The 15335-nt window shown below is 42.6% G+C and overlaps 2 protein-coding genes across 7 annotated transcripts in view; one reads left to right on the top strand and one right to left on the bottom strand.

Annotated features, from left to right (window-relative positions):
• PSME3IP1 (proteasome activator subunit 3 interacting protein 1) overlaps window positions 1–14973 on the bottom strand; it is a 32125-nt gene extending 17152 nt beyond the window's left edge. Inside the window, exons 1-5 of one of the 5 annotated variants that reach the window (XM_064273999.1) lie at window positions 14731–14745; window positions 11113–11279; window positions 3589–3730; window positions 2912–3010; window positions 2382–2503 (exon numbers count right to left, since the gene is read on the bottom strand). In XM_064273999.1, the coding sequence (XP_064130069.1) occupies window positions 2382–2503; window positions 2912–3010; window positions 3589–3715 (348 nt within the window). In that variant the 5' untranslated portion in view covers window positions 3716–3730; window positions 11113–11279; window positions 14731–14745. The other 4 variants (XM_010596068.3, XM_010596071.3, XM_010596069.3 and 1 more) reach the window with 4 other exon arrangements.
• Window positions 14974–15144: 171 nt separating this feature from the next.
• The window catches only part of RSPRY1 (ring finger and SPRY domain containing 1), a 52534-nt gene continuing 52343 nt past the window's right edge, over window positions 15145–15335 (top strand). For both annotated transcript variants that reach the window (XR_010318890.1, XM_003416291.4), the window contains exon 1: window positions 15145–15276. The gene's annotated coding sequence lies outside the window, so the exon portion shown is untranslated. The remainder of the gene's footprint in view (window positions 15277–15335) is intronic.

The raw sequence follows: 15335 nt of genomic DNA, 5'->3' as shown, positions 1-15335 counted from the left end.
AGAGGAAAAACCCTGGTGCCTGTAACAATACAATACATGTATCTGCCTAGCTCTACCAACATCAGTGTGTAATATTATTCTGGGGTCACTGGAACAGGGAGTGAGGGTTCAGAAAATCAGTCTCAATCCCACGTTTTAGACAAGGAAACCAAGATTCAGAGAGGCGATGTAACTTTCCACCAATTCCTATCTCAAAGCTGCACTAGAGTGCCACTAGCAGAACTGGAACCAGAAGCCAAGTCTTCAGCTACCAGTTCAAAGGGGGTTTTGTGGCACTACGCTGCCATCTTATTTCAGTCACTGTCACCTCTATCTAAACCTAATCCCTAGGAACCTCTCCACGTTTTCTCCATATTCTTTAACGGACCTTCTTGACTGTCTACCAGAGTCACATCATCAATCTTAGATGTGAAACCTCCTCAATCACCCTAATGAAACTACTCAACATATAAACTTGAAAAGTAAGCTTCCTCCTGGGAGGAAAACACAGTGGCTCTACTAACCTCTCCTATGAGTCATTCATTCAGTCACATATTCACAGAGAACTTATTATATGCCAACCAAACCCAAGCCCACTGTCGCCAAGTTGATTTCAACTTATAGCAATCCTGTAGGACAGAGAAGAACTGTCCCACAGGGTTTCCAAGACTATAAATCTTTACAGAAGCAGGCTGCCACATCTTCCTCCTACCGAGCAGCTGGTGGGTTCGAACTGCCGGCCTTTTGATTGGCAGCTGAGCACTTAACCACTGCACACCAGACCTCCTCACTATATGCCAAGCCCTGGGGATATGAGTGGGAAAACCTGGTGGCATAGTGGTTAAGTGCTGCGGCTGCTAACCAAAGGGGTGGCAGTTCGAATTCGCCAGGCACTCCTTGGAAACTCTATGGGGCAGTTCTACTCTGTCCTATAGGGTTGCTATGAGTTGGAATCGACTCCACAGCACTGGGTTTCTGGGCATATGAGTGGTGATCAAGTCAGATAAAGTTCCTGTTCTTATGGAACTTACTTTACATTCCAGCAGTAAAGAGATACACAAACCAGTAAACAAATAATGAAGATTTTCAGATAGTGTAAGTGGTATTTTTTAAAAAAATGATATTATAGACAGCAATGGAGATGGGTGCAATTTTAGATGGGGTGCTTTGGGGAGGCCTTTATGAGAAAGGGAGATTTGAGCTGAGGCCTGAGTGCTATGAATTGCCAGCCTCATAACATTGCAGGGCAGAGCATTCTAGGCCACAGAAACAGCAAGTACAAAGGCTTTGAGATGGAATTACAAGCTTGGTGTGAGAGAGGAAGAGAAAGAAGGCAAGCAGGCTGGAGTACAGTGAACACAGGGAAGAATTCCAAGAGGCAGGTTGGCCTAAATCATGCAGAGCCTTGTACAACTTGGTAAAGAACGTAGACTTTGGTATAAATGCAATGGGAAGCCATTAGAGTATTTCAAATAGGAAAGTGACATGATCTTGGGTATGTTTTTAAAAGTTTCTTTTGATTGCTGTCTGGAGAATGGATTGTCAGGGACAAGAGTAGAAGTGGAGACCAATTAGATGATCCCAGCAGTCCAGAGGAGAGGTGATAGTGGCTAGGACTGCAGCAGTGGCAGTAGAGATAGTGAGAGGTGGACAGATTTGGAGTACATTTTAGAGGTTCAGTTAAAAGAACCTGATGATGGAATGGATGTGGGGTTTTGGGGGGGTGGGGAGTAAAGAGGAATTGAGGATGACTCCTAGGTTTTTGGCCTCAGCACCTGGGGGTAGAGCAGTAAGCAATTTCTGAGACTGAGACAACCAGAAAGCCTTTGAGGGTGAGCAGAGTGATAAGGTGGGGTGGTATGGCATGGAATTGAGAATTCTGATTCAGCCAAGTCACATTTGGGATGCCTATTAGACATTCAAGGGGATGCCAAAAAAGATAATCTTGAGCCAAAGGAGAGCCATCTTTGTTGCTTTCTCTGCACCTCCTATGGGAACAGACCATTCTGTACCTGTAGGGAAGGTAGGCAACACAGGGAAGTTGCTAAATGCTTCCTTTTCAAACTCAGAAGCCAGTTTCTCCCCTGGATGAGGCTTATTTCATCACCCATCTGTCTCAGAGTCTAACCCTAAAATGCAAGAATATTCTGGTACTCATTTTTAGGATTTATGCCTTTGGTTAAATCCTAAAGGATCTGGACTTCTGATTCCACCAGTCTGCTGCACGCAACACAACCTTCACAAATCACTGCAGTTACTCAGAGTCACAGGAATATTAATGCTGAAAGGGAACTTAGAGATCACCAGGTAGAAGACCCTCATTCTATTTATGAGTAAATTAAAATCCATAGATGGTGAGAAAACTGACACTTCACAAACTTCTCCCAAACTACAAAGGATATTCTGTATTCCTTCAGTTCTTTTAGTTCTTCTTCTCTTCGTTGCTTTTCTATTAGCTCCTGCTGCCGAGAAACCTCATCGAGGAAGTTGGTCTCATCTTCGTCTAAGCCTCTTACCATGTTTTCTGAGGAAATAATTAAGAAAGGAACACTTAGCAGATTAAAGAGAAAATATAATCAAATAAGATTTTTCCCTTTCCTGTGTTTAATAAACAGGGGATCCTTCAGGAGGTTACGAGAAAGAACTAGTAAACACCATGCCTTTTGGATATATAACACAGCATAAAATCAAGGAATTTCTCCCTATTACTAGGTATTAGAATAGAATTAAAACTGGTATCTTGAGCTTTAAACAAAAATATTCAATGTGGTATAAATAGAAGGCAGAAGGCTGTCTCTTGTCTCCCAAATGAGCATCTGGGGACTAGATAACCAAGACAATTCCATGGCTAGTCAGAAAAAGGGCTGCATGAAGCAAAAGTGTACCAAAAAGGCCCTGTAGAGTCCCTTGGACTCTACTATCTGATGCTTACTGAATTTGAACTGCTCCTCATACTCCTGCTGCTTCCTGTCTTTCTGTTCCTGTAGCCTTTCGTACAGAGACCGAGGGTCATAAACCTCCTCCGGACATTCTGAAAGAAGAAGAGGGGAGAGAGAGAGGAAAAAAAAAAAAAAAAAGAAGAAGATACATACTTTAGAATTAGTATTTTGGGGTTACAGAGCGTTCTAAAATAAAGTCAAGTCTCTGCACAATTTGCGAGGAAGGATAATGCAAAAATAGTACAAAGTCCACAGCTTCCCTTAGGACCCCAGACAGGGGCCAGCAGTTCTCAAAGTGAACTATCAGTGTGTCAATAGGGCCCACTGCCTGAGCAGTTAATTGGATGAAGGGCCAGCCAAAACTCTCCATGAGACCAGCATTCTCAGTTGTTCAGTCACTGGATTTCACACTGACAATCCACATAGCCTACACATGTGTAGTTAGACTGGACTAGCAGAAACTCCTGGGAACAGTGTGATAGAACAGAAAGGGCGAGGGTGTGAATATCCTGGTTCTGCATCCAGCTATGGAGGCCTTATATAGATCACTTCACCCCTCTCAGTCTCATTTCCTCATCTCTAAAAAGTGAGGATATTAATACCTACTTTGCAGGGTTGTTGTGAGGATTAACTATCATTACGTTAAATGCTGAACTCTAAGCCTATATACCTTCGGGATCCTCAGGTTTTCGAACTTTTTCCCATTCTTCTTGCCTCCTTTTGCGCCGTTCATCTAGTTCTGCCTCAGACACAAACTTCTTTTTGATAACAAGGTTACCATCATCCCCTCCATCCATAATGAAACAACTGGTCTACAAAAAAGAAGACAAAAAAATTTCAAGTGAGAACTACAATTAAAATTCTAAAGAGAAACAAGAAAATTTACTTCTGTGTCACCTAGCAACAGATTACCTCAAAATTCTCTTCCAAACAGAAGAGAAGAAATTCTCAAGCAGTTTAATATATAAGTCATTGATAAGATCACAAAAGGTAGTTTTATAAACATCTGTACTACCCAAAGTCAGTAAGAGAGGACCTGGAATAATTCTCATTACATGGTGTTCCCTAGCATATCTCACATAGCAAATATTTCTCTGTCCCTCTAATCTAGAAAAATTGGCTTCCTGGGCACCCCATCCTTTTCCCAGCTCTCATTCTCCTTTATTTCTGTAACATCTGACGTTGTTTCTTCTTGAAATTCCTGTTTCAGGGGCGTTACGCTTGCTCTTCCAATTAGATTCAGAAAAAAGAAACTCAGGTGTTCAAGGAGCCTTAGAGATCAAGGCCAGTCTGTACGAGCAGGTAAGAGATACACCTTGAGGCACACACATCATGAATGGAGAAAGTGACTAAAAGACCCCAGATGTCTCAACTTCCAATTCAATGCCCTTTCCACTATACTAACTCCTCCTTCATCACTTTCACCTTCTTCCCTGAAAACTCCATGTCTGTGCATCTTAACATTCTATCTTCGATCCTTCTCTTTGCGCACTCCCACAATGACCTGCGTATCTTGATGCAGAAGATTCCCAAATTCCCAATCTATATACTTCCACGTGAACCTCTCTTCAGTGGAAAGGAGAAGAAAGAAAAGTATGTATTACTTCTTATAAATTGAACTTCTTCCTGCTTCTCTTCGCTGGATTTTTCCCCCTTTTGAAGACCTGTGAAATTTACTCTCTACTTAGACATGTTATGTGTTATTCACAACATTACACCCTAACAAGTAAGCAGATATTTTGCACTCTTATCATACCAACCCATTGCCTATCCCTAGATTATCCCTAATAATAAAAATAGTAAGTCTTTATTGCTAGTCCAAAAATAGCTAACATTGAGCTCTTACCATGAGCTAAATACTTTATGTATATTACTTCACTTACACCCATGTTGGCTCTATGAGCGATGTTATCTTTTTACAAATGAAGTTGAGGCCTAGAGAAAGTAGGTCACTTGTCCAAGGCGATACGAGTGGTGAATGGTAGAGCGAGACTCAAATCCAAGCCTAACATCAAAATTCATACTCTTACCCACACTTCACCACAGCCCTCCCTGGAAACCACTAAACCTTGGTTGCAAACAAGAACACATCAATTTCACCTTTCTTTCTACATCAAATTCCAGTGCTGAGTGTTCACGTAACATTTTTATTTAATACAGATATGGAAGCGCAGGAAATATATACAAACATTCAGATTAAGTGAGTAGTCTCTGCCTAAATTCTACTGTTGCGGAGGTTTAGTTAAATGTAAAAACAATAAGACAATTTTGAAAGCTATTAGAAAGAAAACTAAATCAACTGACAGGAGCTGGTACTCCCTTCTAAAGCCCACAACCTGGAAACTCCTGATTTAGCATCACTCAATGTCTCCACCCAGAGGCCTGTCACAGAAACAGAATTTGCTCTGTAACCATGCCAAGAATTCCTCAAGTTCTGCAGAATGACCTCTTATGAAACAAGAGCCAACATTTTCTTAAATATCCCTGGCAGAGAAAATGTGAACTATGTAGGGCTCTAATGGATGGAAATAACATGCTGGATGTTCACTTCCCCTTTCTTATTCTCTAGTAACTGTAGCTCTCCTTTTTCACTCTACATTAGCTGTCTCATTCCCCTTACCCCATCCCCATATGCACCCAGGAGATGGTCATGTAGCCCATATTTAAAAGCTTCGAGATGGACTACTGCAATCCCTCTCCAGGCAGCCAACTCCCTCTTTGAGCAGATATAACTGTTAGGATGATTCTTCCTTAATATGAGCTGAAATCTGTCTCCCTGTAAATTCCACACATGGGTTCAATCCAGTGGGACTACACACAAGGGGCCAAATCCTTTGTCCAAGATGACAATACCTCAGTTATTTGACGACGATGCCCATGTTCCTCCTAATTTGTTGCTTTTCTGGGGCAAATATCCATAGCTCCTTTAATCTTACAAGATGGTGAAAAATAATAGTGTCTCAGAGCTGCAAATTTATGAGATTATATATGACTTGGGAAATAAATATTAAGGGATGGCAATGCTACTGGCAGGTCATTAAATGCAGCGCTTCACTCTCATTATACATTTAAAAAATACAAACATAAATAATAATACCGGAAACTTCTTCCAATAAGCCAAAAAACGTATAACCTAGAATTTTACGTGTTTCCATCTAAATAAGAATTCAGTGACTCTAAGATATATTCTTGTACCTCAAAATTAAGAAAGTAAAATCATTTCATTTTCATGGCCTGTTGAGTTTTTGGAAAAAGAAAGATTAACCTTTCATTTAACCTTAACAAAGACCCCTGAAATTCAAGGGACTTCTTCCCACAGACTCTCTAAGATTGATGTACATAAGGCTTTGAATTTGAGATAGAAACTCTAGAGGAACAGGAATCTTCCCAACATTTACATGGAGAATAGAATTTCAAATTCTCATGGACTCCAGGCTTTCTGGAGCCATGGGGGCTGGATGAACCCCTGCAACTATTGCCCTGAGATAATCCTTAAAATTTGAAACAAAAATCTCCCGAGAAGCCAGCACAACCTGTACGAGGCAAGGTAGGCTCCATAGACATATCCAAACTCCCTGAGGGACCGAATTGCTGGGCTGAGGGCTGTGGGGACCATGATTTCGGGGAATATCTAGCTCAACTGGTATAACATAGTTTGTAAACAACATGTTCTACATTCTACTTTGGTGAATAGCGCCTGGGGTCTCAGAAGCCTGTGAGTGGCCAGCTAGGATACTCCACTGGTCTCACCCCTTCGGGAGCAAGGAATAATGAAGAAAACTAAAGATACAAGGGAAAGATTAGTCCAAAGGGCTAATGGGCCACATCTACCACGGCCTCCACCAGACTGAGTCCAGTACAACCAGATGGTATCTGCCTGCCACCACTGACTGCTCTGACAGGGGTCACAATAGAGGGTCCCTGACAGAGCTGGAGAAAAACGTAGAACAAAATTCTAACTCAAAAAGAAAGACCAGACTTGCTGGCCAGGCAGAGACTGGAGAAACCCTGAGAGTACAGCCCCTGGACACCCTTTCGGCTCAGTGATGAGGTCACTCCTGGGGTTCACCCTTCAGCTAAAGATTCAACAGGCCCATGGAATAGAACAGGACTAAAGGGGCACACCAGCCCTGGGGCAGGGACTGGAAGGCAGGAAGGAATAGCAAAGCTGGTAATGTGGAACCCTGGGTTGAGAAGGGAGAGTGTTGACATGTTGTGGGGTTGTTAACCAATGTCATAGAACAATGTGTGCACTAACTGTTTGATGAGAAACTAGTTTGTTCTGTAAACCTTCACCTAAAATACAATAATAAAAAAAAAAAATCCCCCGAAGTCTTCTTAAAACCAAACAATAGTTTAGCTTAACTAGTAAAAAATGTCTGCCTTGAGCATCATGCTCTTTCAAGAACTATCTGCGTGGGATCACACTGACAACAGCAACTCACAAGATTAGATGAGAATCTTAGGAGGCAGTGAGTTTATGTTAATGGGGGAGGGACAACTCAGAAAAGGAGGGTGAGAATGGTTGCATAACTCGAAGAATATAATCAATGTCACTGAATTGTACATGCAGAAATTGTTGAACTGGTGTATGTTTTGCTGTGTATATTCTCAGCAACACGACAAAAAACAATCTTCCCAACATTTATTAATCACTTTTGGGAAAAGTTAAATTTATGACATTCCAAGAAATTTTTATTGTCCTTTTTATCAATATTTTTCTATTAAGTGCTAGAATTCAACTTCTACCCAGATAGGTTTAGTCTGTGCTATTGTCATCTTTCATACACAGGGACAAAATCAAGAATCATAGTTGGTTAATGAAAACAGGAAATAAAGCAGAAACACATTTTAAAAAGACAATGGCTTTAGAATCTGACAGAGAAACTCTACTCATCAGCCCTCAAGGGTTGGGTTCCTGAAAAGTCACACAGGTAAAACTAATAACTAAAACTAAAGTCAGCTCTGTAAAGCTAATATCATAGTTCTGATATTCTCTTGACCCAAAATAAATAAAATAAACCAAGCTAGATAGCTACACATAATGAATTTCTGTGAGTTTAAAAGAGATACAATTAAAACACACACTGCTTTATTCATTTCTTTTTCAATTTGCATTTTCTTCTGTAGGTCCTCATTCCCTGGCACTTCAACTGTTGTTGTTCCCTCCTTGCCTCCAAAGCCGCCAATGGCCCTTTGGCTAATTAATCATCCTTCCATCTTAGGAGAGGTCAAAGATAGGAACAGGAAACGTTCATCAACAAGTGGTCATGCTCCTGAGGATTCTGGATATTAAGAATATTTCTCTTCTAGAAACATTCAGGATTCAAACTTCCCTGTCAAAAAATACTGCCAATAAATAAGCTTTAACTGCTGACTGAAACATTTCAGTATAATCAAATTTAATTCAACCAATATATAACAAGTGCCTTCTGATGTAGTCTCCTCATTAAGATGAAATGATAAAGTACAGGTACAGGTTAATGATAAAGACTACTGACTGTCTGAAATCAAGAGACCTCAGTTCTAAACCCAGTTCTGACACCTGCCAGTCCTGTGCATCGGGTAAGTTCCTTAACTCCCCTGAGCCTTGGTTTTATCATCCATAGATTACATTTATCAGTAGGGATTACAACAGCACTTCATAACATAAAGCTTTTATAAGGATATGCAAACCTATTCACATGAAACACTTAGCACAGTGGGTTGTTGTTACTGTTGATTTCGACTCATAGTGACCCCATGTGACAGAGTAGAAATGCCCCACAGGGTTTCCTAGGCTGAAGTCTTTAAGGGACCAGATCACCAGGTCTTTTTCCCCTGGGGCCACTGATGGGTTCGAACTGCCAACCTTTCAGTTCGCAGCCTATGGCTTAACTATTGTGGCACCGGCTTTCCACACAGCGGGTACCACATGCTTAAAAATGTTTTGCCAAAGCCCTATGCTAAGCCCTGGACAGACTACCTGAGTGAGAGAAAAATACTGTCTGCACTCAAGGAGTGGGGAAGAAATAAATCAGTGATATAAACAACTGTGACATTTTAAGAGGGAAAGGGATCACATCACACTGAGAGAAATTAGGAAAAACTTTATCTTCAGTGTGGTTCTCTATTTTACTGTTTTAGTCGTTCAATTTAAATAAATTCAGCATTGTGCTGAACTCTGTATGTCTAGCACTAGGCTAAACTCTATGGGGTATAAAAAAAAATCTTTTAAGAGTTAGTACTTTGGCACTCGTTTATAGCAGACAGTAGTGTATATAACTGCAGCGCAATGAGTTACTTAATATGGCCCTTCTAGCCATGGTCTTTGTGACTCGTACAACAATTGAATGGGACTGTACAAATTTAAGGTATACGGAACCTGTGATGGTTGAGGTCATGTGTCAACTTGGCTAGGCCATGATTCTTAGTATTGTATGGTTGTCCTCCGTTTTGTCATCTGATGTGATTATCCTAATTATCCTCCATTTTATGTGTTATAAATCCTAACCTCTATATGTTAATGAGGTAGGATTAGTGTGCGGTGTATCCTTGAGTCAGAGCCTTGCAGGAGGGTGTGACTCAAGTCCCACCCTTACTCAAGTACACTCTTTCCTGAGGTGTGGCCAAGGTATATATGCAGATGCTCTGGGGGGGCTCTCTCTCTCTGCACCTGGATCCTGCATCATTGTCTGACTTCCAGCTCTTGGGACTTGAGCCAGTGGATTCACCAGCTTTCACAGCCCCATGCACCAGCCAGCAATCTATAGTCTGACCTGATTCGCTAGCTTCTGAGGCCTTGTGAGCTAGCAGTTTGTTGCCTAGCCTGCTGTTTAGGGTTTGTTGGCCCTGGCGGCCACATGAGTCAGGAGAAGCCTATGCCTGACCCACGGATTTGGCACTTGCCAGCCTCCACAACCGTGTGAGCCATTTCCTTGATGGTTTGTGAGTACTGTGAGGCTTTGCAGCGAATTACCGAACCCAGGGTCCCAAGGTCGGCAGGGAGAGTGCTGAGGGGGAGGAGTAGTTGATGTTAGAGATGATGGACTGGCACAGCAGTTTGGAAAAGTTGGACATTTAAGAAATCTTTAACCTCTGCCTCATTTACTCTGATCTTTACTTAAAAAATTATTCATTTAATAATTAATTACCAAAGTTAACAGCACAGGTAAGAGGCAGTGATGAAGGGGCACAAATATGAATAAATCTAACTTCCCAGGTTGAAAACCTGGACTTTTACCTAGACTTCCTTTTCCTCACTTTCTTACATCCTATCAGTCATCAAGTTCTATTGTTTCAACCTCATAATGACTTCTTTTTAATCCGTCCTTTTTTTTTTAGGGAAGGGTCCCTTGCTTTCTAAGCCCGTCTTTTCAGAGCTTCATCTTACCTGGACTACTGCAATAGCACTGGATTAACCTCCCTGCTTCCACTCTGGCCCCCCTGCCATTCACCCTCCTCAATGTCTGCAGAGCGATCTTTCTAAAAGGCAAGCCTAATACTCATACTGTACCTTCTCAAAATGTTTCAATGACCCCCTAGTGTCTCTAGAGCAGGGTTTCTCAACCTCAGCACTGCTGACATTTGGAGCCCAGTAATTTGTTGTTGTAGGCTGTCCTGTGCATCGTAGGATATTTAGCAGCATCCCTGGACGGTAGCACCCACCCCCATCCTGAGTCGTGAATATCAAAAATATTTCCAGACACTGCCAAATGTCCCCTGGGAAATGAAATCTCCCTCAGTTGAGAACCACTGCTCTGGAGTGAAGTCCATTTTCACTAGCATGGCCCCCATGACCCTGTCTCATTTCTCTCCTGTCGTTCCAACTTCACTCCCCATGATCTCTCCATGCATACTGCTTGAAAGCCATAACGAACTACTCACAATTCACTGTCTCATCTCTTTATGCACAGATTCGCCCAGGCTGTTCCCTCTGCCAGGAATGCCCTCGCTTCCCTTTTACGCCACGCAAACACCTATTCTACCCGCCCAGACTCAGATTAAAGATCCTCTCCCTTGTAAAGCTTCCCAAGTCCTCTTAGAGTAGTTAGTATGTATTCCCTTCATCTCCGTTCCCACTACAGCTTTCCTAACTCTGGACAACACTTACACATTGTGTTTTATCATTTAGGACTGTTCCAACATCTCTCTGTATCCACAGGGCTTATTAGCACAGCATCTGGCCTATATTAGGTATAAAATAAATACTTACGTGAAGAGGATTTGAAGAATTTGAGCAGAGAGGAATGCCTTCACACAAATATTCCTAGGTAATGTCCAATGTAAGTTATATTGTTTTATTCACTTATCCAGCTATCAAACAAGTATTTGCTAAAGCTTCTGTATCCCATAAAAAGTTTTACTCAAACATCACAAAATCTGTGTAGTGGGAAACAAAGGGCCAAAAATTAAATCACATTACTATATTACATAATTGATGTCATCTTTCAAGAATAACTCATGCTACTTTCCTTTAATTTCAACTGGTTTAAGATGCCCACTTTTACTAGAAAATAAGTATTTCCTGCACAAAGCATTTTTCTTTAAACAGTCCAATATTCACTTGGATGGCTGTTTATTTTGCAATTGGGAGGTGATGAGCACCTGCAACTTATTTAGTTCCATCCTTCTGGAAGAAGACACAGCCAAAAAATTAAATTGGTTTTACCTCTAATTTCTACTGCCAACTAAATTTTTACTAGCCTCTTCTTTTTCCCCTTTGTTTGCTAGAATAATTAAAAACAAAACAGAACACAAATTAAAAAAAAAAAAAAAAGCCCAGAGGTATGAGGATCTATCAAGATCCATGTAGGAAAGAAGATTTACATTGGGAATGCTCATTTTGTCCTTACTGTGTTTAATTTTAGAAAGTGTAAATGCTGGCAACATTCCTTTACTCATGGTTTTTCTTTTTGTTTTTTCCAAAGTGACTCAAGTTTAACTATAAAACTAAACATTACCTTATTTAGGAAGGATTAATTTAAGTTCGTCAAACAAAGGATTTATAGAAAACTAAAATCATACCAAAATATTTTTGTACAAACTTAAGAGTTTCAACCTGGCACAAAGAAAGAACACAGTTTTCCAAATTTGCTTGACAGCCGAGAAAACAAAGTTCTTATATTTCAAACCAAAGTAACTGTTAAACACTGCACTAGTGTTTGTACTGGAGACGGTGGTATTTAATTTCCAGGTTGGCGGGACAACATGGGCTCGGTGTCTTTCTGACATAGCATGCTACACACATTTTAAAATACAAATCTTACATTACAATCCCTGACTTGAAAAACTATTCCATTTAGCTACTGCCATGACACAAGTTAATGAGATCTGGCTTCCTATGGAATTGAATTTTGTGACGGCAGACTACTTACGAAGTGTTTACATCACTGTCCACCATATATGCCTAATTCTAAAATTAGACAGATTGTACATGTAAAAATATACCAGGGGGAATCAGATCTCTGTGTTAACAGTTTTATAAGGCTTCACTTTGGGTACCAAAAACAACAGCCCAATTAACTTTACTTTTGTCAGTAAAGGAAACCCTGGCAGCGTAGTGGTTAAGTGCTACGGCTGCTAACCAAAAGGTTGGCAGTTCAAATCCACCAGGCGCTCCTTGGAAACTCTACGGGGCAGTTCTACCCTGTCCTATAGGGTCGCTATGAGTCGGAATCGACTCGACAGCACTGGGTTTGGTTTGGTTTGTCAGTAAAAGGCAGTCCTCTTCCAATGTTTTCAACCTGATGTTCAAGTCACATGGGATTTCAAAATGCAGGAATCTGCTATCAGGCAAACTCAACTATATTCCAAATAAAGACTTTCTGGCCAAAAGGCACTTCTACCAAGCTACGGCAATTTAGATCAAGTTGACTTTTCCTAGAGAATAAAACTTCTTCAGAGAATGACAATCACTAACAGAGAATACTCTTAGCATTTTTCCAGAACTCATCAGGCACTAACCCACAAATTCAAGAAGCCTAACCGAGTCCATGGAGCCATGGTGGCACAGTGGTTAAGAGATCAGCTGCTAACCAAAAGGTCAGCAGTTGAAATCCACCAGCCACTCCTTGGAAACCCTACGGGGCAGTTCTCCTCTGTCCTATAGGGTCACTATGAACTGGAATCCACTGGCCGGCAACAGGCTTGGTTTCTCTTTTTGTTTGTTTGCTTGTTTTTAATGGAGTCCCTGGGTAGTGCAAACTGTTAAGAGCTCAACTACTTGCAGAGAGTTTGGCTGTTCAAACCCACTCTGCACCTCAGGAGACAGGCCTGGTGATATACTTCTGAAAGGTCACAGCCTTGAAAAGCCCTATGGATCATAATTCTGCTCGGACACATGGAATCATTATGAGTTGGAATCACTTGATGGCAATTAACAACAATACCGAATTGAGTAAAAAAAAATTCACACCTGAATACACCAAAATGGAAAATGCAGAAAACCAAAGACAAAGCCAAAAAAAAAAAATCTTAAAAACACATCCTACAGTAAGGAGTTCAACAGATTATATTTAAGAATGAAGACAAAGGTATTCAATCATGAGAACACACTGAAATTGCTTAATTCACCCGAGGCTATGGCTGAACCATGCTCTTAAATTACTTCATTTACCAGATACTTGGTTCTCAATTTCTGAAGCAGCAATTTGACCCTAACCAAACATAAAGATTCTTAGAAGGTGAAAGTGAAGGTTGCTAACCACTTAAATGATTTTGACATAATTCTTCCTTTCTTACAACCATGAAGAATTAATTTCCCCACAGAGTAAAGGCATCAAGACTTCAGTTGAGAGACTCAGGCAGCCTCTGCTTTCTGACCCTTACAAGTTATTAACAGCTCATCTCAGGCTACATTTGAAAGCCTTTACAAGATGCCTTCAACTCAGCTGATTGCCCTGTATCAAAAGGAGTCTACACGCTCATACTTCCTCTCAAGAATCTCAGAAGCAGCGCTCTCCAAGCCAGTTTATTACGTCCTTGTTAGACACCAATTAATCAAAAAGCCACAGTCAGCAAATCTTACCACGTAACCGGTTGGTACACAAGGGGTAGTTGGGAATTCTGACCACCAGGTCCGAACTTGGCTTTTGGGGGTCTCACTCCAGACCTACTCAGTCAGAGTATCTGGGAGTCGGGCCCGAGAAACTGCATTTTAAGAGCTGTAGACGACCGCTTTCAACTAAAGTTTTAAGAACCACTTTATGAACGAATAGGTCTCCCCCTTTCCTGGCGAGGACTGACATTCCCGTCGCCACCAAACTCACAGGGGGCCTCAAACGACCCGCTCCAACTCTCAGCCTTCATTTCCTCATCGGCAAAACGGGCACGCTGGTTTGTTTTCTACTAGAAAATGCACTTCGCACAGCAACTGGCACATGGTATATAAGAAATATGCTGCCCATCCTGAACGTCCATTCTGTGATTCAATCATTTCCAACCAGGCGTCCCCACATCTCCTGAGCAGCCTGGAGCGGTTCCAAGCCCTCGGGAGCAAAGCCCGCTTACCACTGGGGACTGGATGGCCCCATCTACCAGCAAAGGTGGAGGGGAGCCGCAAGTGGCCCGGGATCCCGGACTCATCTCTAAGGGTCGGGGAGCCTCCCTACACGAGCCAGACGCCTTCTCAGACTGGACTCAGCAGGCCCCCGACCTCGAGGACTCAGGACACAGGGCTAGCGAGCGTACTGGGGGCACAGGCCTGGCCCTAATCCTAACCTCAGCCGCAGCATCCCATCTCCTCAGCGAAGAAACTGGAGCCCAGGTTTAGTTGCCTGTAGGGGGCCCAGGCCACACTCACCTACCCACACGCGGGAGGCGAGACTCTCACCTCAGCAGCGCCCACCCCAAACCGCCACCGCAAAGGCCGCTCGCTGTTTAAAAAAAAAAAAGAAAAAAGAAAAAGAAAATAGCCTTTGCTTTTGTATTTTTTTTGACCCTTCAGGGCTTCCTCTTCCTCACCTACAACAAAGTTCCGCCCCGCTGCCGGCAGCGTAGCCCAATCCGCAGCTCTCTTCCTCCGCGAGAGACAGATGGAAATCCGCTGGCCCCGAAACGAGTCGGGGGACTTGATTGGACCACTCACACTTCGACAAGCGGATTGGCCAGCTCACGCCTGGGGGGCGGGCAGGGCCGTATCGTCACGTGACTTAATCCCTGAAAGATGACTGGCTATGATGGAGAGGGCCTGCCACCGAGGAAGGGGCGTTTCCTAGGGGACTGAGGGAGGGCCGGGGCGGTGCGAGGCGGGGGTGGGCCCAGTGCGTAATGGCAGCGCCTTGGCCTCGCGTCCATCTTTATCGCTCTCTGGGACCTGTCACAAAGGAGTCGCGCCGCCGCCGCCCCCTCCCCCCGGTGGGCCTGGGAGCTGGAGAAAGTCAGTGCCGCAGCCCGGCCGCGCTGCTCCGGCAAGCCCCTGGGGACGCGGAGCGGGGG

Source organism: Loxodonta africana, chromosome 21, assembly GCF_030014295.1.
Source record: "Loxodonta africana isolate mLoxAfr1 chromosome 21, mLoxAfr1.hap2, whole genome shotgun sequence".
In the NCBI taxonomy this organism is placed as follows: Eukaryota; Metazoa; Chordata; class Mammalia; order Proboscidea; family Elephantidae; genus Loxodonta; species Loxodonta africana.
The sequence above is the reverse complement of the archived record's forward strand: the minus strand, read 5'-3'. Positions and strand labels throughout refer to the sequence as shown.